The following is an 8093-nucleotide window of genomic DNA, read 5'->3' on the forward strand; positions in this document are numbered from 1 at the left end:
TTTATTTATCTGAAATTTCAGTCTTATAGAGGTTGTAATCTGTTTCATGTTTGAACAGCATTAAAATAAAATATTAAGGCTAAATGTTCCGTTCATATAACATTCTTCATGCTCAAGGTGTGAATCCTAAAAAAAAAAATAAAAAAAATAAAAAATCGATTCTGCCGATTATTGAATCGATTCGAGAATCGCGCGATGTAGTATCGCGATATATCGCCGAATCGATTTTTTTTAACACCCCTAATGAAAACGTATTATTTATTTATCTGAAACTTCAGTCTTATACAGGTTGTAATCTGTTTCATGTTTGAACAGCATTGGAATAAAATATTAAGGTTTAATGTTCCATTAATATAACATTCTTCCATGCTTAAGGTGTGAACATTAAGACGTTTTGGTGAATATTTTTCCATCAAATATGGATGTTTAAAAATCGATTCGGCCGCCTATTGAATCGATTCGAGAATTGCGCGATGTAATATTGCGATATATTGCCGAATCGATTTTTTTTAACACCCCTAGTATGGAATATTGATGACTTAAAAAAAAATAAAAAATCAGCATGTGGATTTTCCCGAGTCCAAGGCAGGGACATTTTCTGAGGTAATGTTGTTCCAGCACTCGTCTCCCGTTTAATGACTGTGATTTACAACAACACACAGCAGGAGCTCTGCAAAGTGCCAGGCCATTTTCACACGAAGGCACCATTAGTAGACAAATTTCCATGACAAGATCATCTCCGAGGCATTGGCAGTCACAGATGAGGTTGGAAGAATGACAAAGGCAATGCCGCCACGTGCTTTTGACTGAGTGCGGCAGGAGAGGTAGGATGAAAACCGGTTAAACGGGATGCGAGCGATTCCAATGGAAGAGAGTCTGTTGCGGAGGATGGCGTGACTGATTGTGTCGAAGGCCGCAGTCAGGTCGAGGAGGATGAGAAATAGTGAGACGTCCAGAATCAACTGCCATGAGGAGGTCGTCTGTGATTTTGATGAGGGCTGTTTGGAAAGTGGGCGGGAACCGGACTGGAACTGTTCATACAGATGGTCGTGGGATAGTTGTGAATGGAGTTGAGAAGCAACTGATTTTTTCAAGGATTTTGAATATGAGGGGAGGTTGGAGATGGGACGGAAGTTGTTGAAGTTGGTGGGGATTGCATCGGTTATTTTATTTTATTTTATTTTATTTTTTCAAAAATTGGAGTGACAGCAGCAGTTTTGAGCGAATCTGGAACAATGCCAGTGGTGAGGCCGGAGTGAATAATGGCAGAAATAAGTGGATATTGGTTTCCTGTATGAAACTGATTAAATGCCTTCAAGAGTTTAGCCTGCAACTTATGCTCATTTATATGAAATTATCCTCTCTGGCTGTTATATTTTATAAAATATTTTTGTTTTAATTGAGGGTCAAGTGCGTGTGCTTATAAAGGTGTTGGACTTAAAATGGGAGCTTAGCTTGGAAATGCTCAATAGCAGCAATAATTCATGACACTGATGATGATATTATTATTATTATTATTATTATTATTATTAGGGATGGGTGAGTACCGATACCAGGTGTCGGTATCGGGTCGATACCAGCCTTTTTTCAAGTACTCGAGTACTCGTGACGCAGACGAGTACAAGCGAGCGATGGCAGAGGGGGAAGACGTGAAGTGAGTCCTCCTTGCCTGTAAGTGGCGCTATAACTTGCAGCAGTTTTTCACCAAAACTTCACCGGTTTGGAAATACTTCAAAATTGTGAATCTTAAACTAAAAGAGCATTTTTGTGTTTTATTTTGAGCGTTAAGACTATTGAAGAGTGACTGTGCTGTTTTTTTTTTTTTTTTTTTTTTTTTTTTTTTCAAAATTGAAGGAAATATATTTGTTTAAAAACATCTTTTAGTGATTTTTTTTAATTTGTCAAAATGTATTACTGGTATCGGCAGTTGGTATCGGTATCGGTGAGTACTGAGGGTCTGAGTATCGGTATCGGTCTGAAAAAAAGTGGCATCGAACATCCCTAATTATTATTATTGTTATTATTATTATTATTATTATTATTGATGGTGATGACGATACCAAGCAATGTCAATCTAATTTCATTGTCAGGTGAATGCATCCCCAAGAGGTTGATGGCAGTAAATTAATTGGATTAATAATAATAATAATAATAATAATAATAATAATAATAATAATAATAATAATAAGCACCAAAGACTTTTTCTCCAAAACATGGCTAGCTACAGACATCTTATGAGCTACCACAGTAAGCGACCTTCATCAGTAACTTAGCATGCATGTGCTGTCCGTCCGTCCTTTTGTTTTGTTGTTCCATGGTTCTGTTCTGTCTCCCATTTGATCCCCTCTAAACTCTCTTCGTTCCAAACACTCGCTTCATTGCTCATCATTCACTTGTCTCAGTGTCTCATTTCCGTTCTCTATGCCCCTTGATTAGCGGGTGGACGTATGGTTAGACAAGTGATTGATTAAATAAAAAAAAAACTCCGGCACGGTGACTGGAGCGCCATTCAGACGCTGCAATTGTACAGCCAGGAGATCATTTCTCCTGAACTCATTCACTGCCATTGACGGATAAAGACGTCAAATGATACATTTTTGCTGGGCTGGCAGTGAATGTGTTAATGTAGACCGAGCAGATAATGGGTGCAGTTAGGACACTGGTAACAAAAAAAAATGAACATGAAAATGAATTTATAGAATTTTGGAAAGACAATTTTGTTAAGCGTGAACCCATATTAGATGTCCTCAATAGGCTGATTGCATTACAGGTCTGGACCCAGGTGGTTTTCTATACAAATCTTAAGGACATTTTGACCCTGGATTGTAATTTAAACAGCACAACTTTGGGTGTCTTATTTTAACTGGTGCAGATTTGTATTAGTTTTCCTGTCATTGTGGTAGTACATTATATGCACACAGGAAATTACACAAATTATATTGTAAGTACCTTGTGACACAATTCAGCCTATAACATCATTTATTCAGAGTAACTTTGCAAGTCGAGCAAGTTCAGGGTACGGAAACAGCTAAGAACAGGAGATTTATAGTCTTTTCGTTATTAATATATTTTTTAGATTGTTTATATTGGTAATGTATGAAATGCTAGTTTGTCTCCCTTACAAAGAATGACGCTACTCATACTGCTCATGCACATTCAAACACTTTTTCCGACCCCAAAACAGACATAGAGCTCTGGAGGAGTACCGTATTTTCCGCATGATAAGGCGCACCTTCAATGAATGACATATTTTATTTTTTTTTCCATATATAAGGCGCTACAGTAGAAGCTGGGGTTACGTTCATCCATTAGATGGTGCTGCGCTAAAGGGAATGTCAACAACAGTCAGATAGGTCAGTCAAACTTTATTAATAGATTACAAAGCAGCTTTCTGACAACTCCATTCACTCCCAAAATGAATAAACAGCTGTTTTATTATTTTCTCTGAGGTAAAGTATTAGAATTAGCTAGCGATCCAAGATGGCGGGATCTTCTGCGCATTAATGTAAGCTAGCCTGCATTAATGACTGATTTTTTTTATATTTTTATCATTAATAAATCCTGATGTTAGATAAAGAGAATGTTTTATCAATGAATATACCATAAATGCATTTTTTTCCTTTCTCTGTTCCTCCGACAGTCTGAAGAATCAAATAAGTGTCCAGTGAACGTGAGACAAACCAACTACACTGAATTGATGTCAGACAAGCTGTGATCAGCTTGCCCTGCTTTTTTTTTTCTGCCTCCACTCTACAAACGGTCTTCATTCCCTCGTCTGTCTTTCGCCATCAGTTTGGCCTGGCCGGGAAAAGGAAAGATTTTTTTTTTTTTTTAACATAATTAAAATCTCCTGTTTGCATTACGAAGGTATGCTGTAGTACCTTTGACTATTTATTTATTTATTTATTTATTTATTTATTTATTTATTTATTTATTTATTTATTATTCTGATCGTAATTGTGTTTTTCTCTTTTTATTTTTTTTTGCTTTAAATGGAAATACTAGGTTTGTAAATTGTGGTTACATGCACTACTTTTTATGCAATCTAATAAATGACAATTGCTGTTGAATTGTCTCGGGATAAATAAAAATAATGATACAGCTGCAGTTTAACCCTTAACCACTAAGATCAGGAAAAACTAGTGACATTCCTCAACAAAAACGATGAGGGTGTGTAAATCCTAACGCATCCCATTCTATTGCTCGTAAAGTATTTTTTGAAAACACATTCGGCTACCCGAGACACTTTTACGATGTCTGAATTTGTTGCGTTCATACAAGCAGTTATTTTGTGTTAGCTTGAAAGTGGACTACAATGGGAGTGTTATGTTTTTCACCCACATTCCAATATTTCTCACATTCCACAATCTGCTTCTAAAGATTAACTGAAGAGTCTAAATTGTCTTTAGGTCGAAACATGAAGTGTGAATGATTGTTTGTCTATTTGTGCCCTGTATTTGTATAGCGACCAAGCCAGCGTAAAGTACCGTGTCTCACGCCCAAAATCAGATGGGAAGACCTCCAGTTTACCCGCTAATCTCTTGAGGATAAACAGCATTAAAAATGGTTGCATGGTTTCAACTCTGAAATTGAGTTTTCCGAACGGCCGTTCAATTTCCAGGCTGCTCAAAGAGCCCCCCCACCCTCCCTGTCGACGAATATTTGCAGGCCAAATTCTTGTTCCAGTTTGTCCCTGGTCATATCATTTTATTTCACATTATAGCCCACAATAAATTCAATTCAAATAGTAATTAGTATTGAGGTGACTGGCCACGGAATGAGCAGATTTGGTAACACCACACTATTATCACACAGGTCAATTTTGCTGTTGTTGATTTAGATGATGATGATGATTATTATTATTATTATTGTTATTTATTTTTATTATTATTATTATTATTATTATTATTATTATTATTATTATTATTATTATTATTATTATTATTAATTATTCAATTCAACTTTATTCCGGACTCTTGGTCCAATGTAAACAAACATATAACAGAGACACAATAAAAATATCCATTCATTTTCTAAACCGCTTATTACTCCTCACAAGGGTCGCGGGGGGTGCTGGAGCCTATCTCAGCTGGCTATGGGCAGTACACCCTGAACTGGTTGCCAGCCAATCGCAGGGCACAATAAAAACAATAAAATTATATTATTTATCATTATTATTATTATTATTATTATTGTTATTATTATAAAGTCACTTTCCACTGCCTTTAAAATTTAAACCCAGTTTATGATTTGCAGTGCAGGTCACAACTTATTTGCTTGATTAAAATGGTAGCAGGAAACAATATTTCTTCATTTATTTCGATTACATAGGTGTCAAACTGCAGTCCCCGAGGGCCGCAGTCCTGCAGGTTTTGGAGGTTTCCCACTTTCAACACAGCTGATTCATATTTAAGTTCATCAGCAGGCTCTGCAGGAGCCTGATAATTATCCTGATGATCGAATCAGGTGCGTTGGAGTAGAGAAACCTCAAAAACATGCAGGACTCAGGCCCTCGAGGGCCGGATCTTGACATATGTGATTTAGAAGATTTTGAATGACTTTGTATATGTGGTTATGTGGTTTGAAATGATTCCTCTGGTTAGGACAAATTCAGTTTAGTGTCGTCTTCATCTCAGGGAGATGTACTGTACAGTAAGGAGCAAAATGATCATTCGATTTTAAAACCTCTCATTCCACTGCAGACACTTGTAGAATGTGCTCCTAATGTTTCGTAAAATAACTATGAAGGTATCAAAAATAATAATATTGGTGATGAAATATATTGTGAAATGATGAAAGTGACATCACAATATCAGATTTCCTTTCACAATACGAGTCATTTCTTCTTCCAAGTGACGTTCCCGGTGCTGTATGAACTGAAAAAGCTGTGGGATTAAAAATGTAGCTTTCACTCATCTGTACAAGCGTTTTATTTTCACATTTACTGGCAGCTGAAATCATTTAAAACTGACTTTGTAATGTGTTTTAAGGGAAAACAATATAATGATGGCTAAATGAGTGGCAGGTAAGATGCTATTGTTGGCAATAAAAACTAACTTTATATACATGTGTTTTTATATTGCAAATAGAAATTGCATGTATGAACTGAATTATGGCAAGTTGGGGGAAAAACTGGGAGGGGGGGGGGGGGGGGGGGGACTGTGATTTGCTTAAATCATTCAGAGCAAGCATAACGACTTTTTAATAGGTATTGCATAGGCCCACATCTGTCACCCTCGAACCTTCTTGTGCTTTGGGTAACGTGCTTCATTGTGTCTGAGAAATACAAAATAAAAGACACTTGCAACTACACAGACTCCAGGCACTTTTTATTTTATTACCAGGACAACGTGAAATGTGACCGCTGCATTTTGTTGTCGATAGTTGGAATGTACTTGAAAATATAACATTAAAAATGGAAATATATGTGGTTGCTTTCTGCTTAATCTGCTTAACATTTCTTTAGTTCAAGCATAAGAAGATTCATAACTGAGTTATCGCCACAGAAATATTTTCAAGAACTCACCTGCAAAAAAAATACCTGACCATACGAAAACTGGTATTTTATGATTTCAACTGCACACACTGAATTGGTCTCATGGGCGTTCTGGCAGAAAAGTTTGACATCTGAAGGCGACAAACCGAAAAGCTCAGTTTTACTCGACCACTGACTCCGTACACAAACACTGAAAGCTCCATCTTTGTTTTTTTTCGTGTTTTTTTCCCCCGGGTGCATAAAGTAAAAGTACTGCACATCCAAAATGATTGAAGTATGATAGTAACACACGTCTGCTCGTTGAAGAGACACCCACTAATTCAGGGGTAGGCAAACTCGTTCCTTGAGGGTCGGAGTCCTGCAGGTTTTGGATGTTTGCCTTCTCCAACTCAGCTAATATATGATCAGCTCACCAGCAAGCTCTGCATATGCTTGATAACGATCTTGTTCCCAATAACGTATAAATACGTTTTTTATGTTTTAAGTGTCCCAAAGACGTATTTCTACGTTTCTTTTTTTTTTTTTTTTTTTTTATGCTAGAGCATACAGAAGGCTTTGATTCAGCCTCTCAACTGCAAAGAAGGGTTGCAGAAATGGTAGTTATTACGCAAACGGCCCGCAGATGGCAGCAGAGCAAAGGAGATCAACCAGAGCCATGTAGATAAAAAGCTCAATCACTTAGAATTTTAAATAGATTTGAAAACTGATGAAACTTAGCTCTCTTCTAATGCTAATTGCTGCAAAACAGAAACAGATAGAAACGTACTTATTTTTCCTGATGAAAGAAGAGACTTTAATCTTTCTTTTGATAGGTTCCATACTTTTATAGCAATAGAACACAATATTCTGTGGGCCTTGCAAAATCAGTCAAAATTCAGTAAAACAGCCGGGAGCGAACGGGATTACTTCTGTGACAATGGCTGGGATTGAATGAGTTAATTGGAATTAGCATGTGTTGGAAGAGGGAAACCTCCAAAACCTGCAGGATTCCGGCACTCAGTGACCGAGTTTCAATTGGAGCGCATCTAGCACATAGGTATCCCTTTTTGATGTTGAGAAACGAGGCATGCAGCGATGGTATCATCTTGAATATACTGGCGCAGTAAGATAAGAACTACGAAGAGTTGGCGCCTGCAGGCTGGTGAACATCTGAGGGACTCGCAGCATTTCTTACTCTGCCTTTGAAGAAGACCATGATTATTTCAAGCACCAGTGCTGTGAAGTGAATATTTAGATTTCCTCACCTCACACTTCCAAGCTCACATTGGTAAAGGGTGAAAAATATACCAAAAAAATATACGTATATATATTTTCAGGAACTCCAACCATCAAGTACAAGTCCCCTGCGTCTAACCGTCATGTTGCTGGGCTCTCAGTGTGTTGTTTTTCCTTGTCTCGCAGTGCCTGGTGAATGAGGGGAGCGTGTCCCCTTGCACCGCGTCCTCGCTACTAATTCTATTGTAGCACTTGGGGTTGGATGAAGACACTTGAGAGAGAGAGAGAGAGTGTGTACTTTCGATGTCTTTAATCGCGCACATGCATTGCAACACACGAGACACGACATGACCACGCCATTCTCACGGAAGGCATTAACTCA

General features: G+C 37.5%; 1 protein-coding gene across 1 annotated transcript in view; it reads left to right on the plus strand.

Annotated features, from left to right (window-relative positions):
- Window positions 1–6110, plus strand: part of zmat4a (zinc finger, matrin-type 4a) — a 47100-nt gene extending 40990 nt beyond the window's left edge. Inside the window, exon 7 of the mRNA XM_077521873.1 lies at window positions 3641–6110. Coding sequence (XP_077377999.1) covers window positions 3641–3668 — 28 coding nt within the window. The 3' untranslated portion in view covers window positions 3669–6110. The remainder of the gene's footprint in view (window positions 1–3640) is intronic.
- Window positions 6111–8093: the final 1983 nt, after the last annotated feature.

The sequence above is a fragment of the Festucalex cinctus genome, chromosome 5 (assembly GCF_051991245.1).
Source record: "Festucalex cinctus isolate MCC-2025b chromosome 5, RoL_Fcin_1.0, whole genome shotgun sequence".
Lineage (NCBI taxonomy): Eukaryota > Metazoa > Chordata > Actinopteri > Syngnathiformes > Syngnathidae > Festucalex > Festucalex cinctus.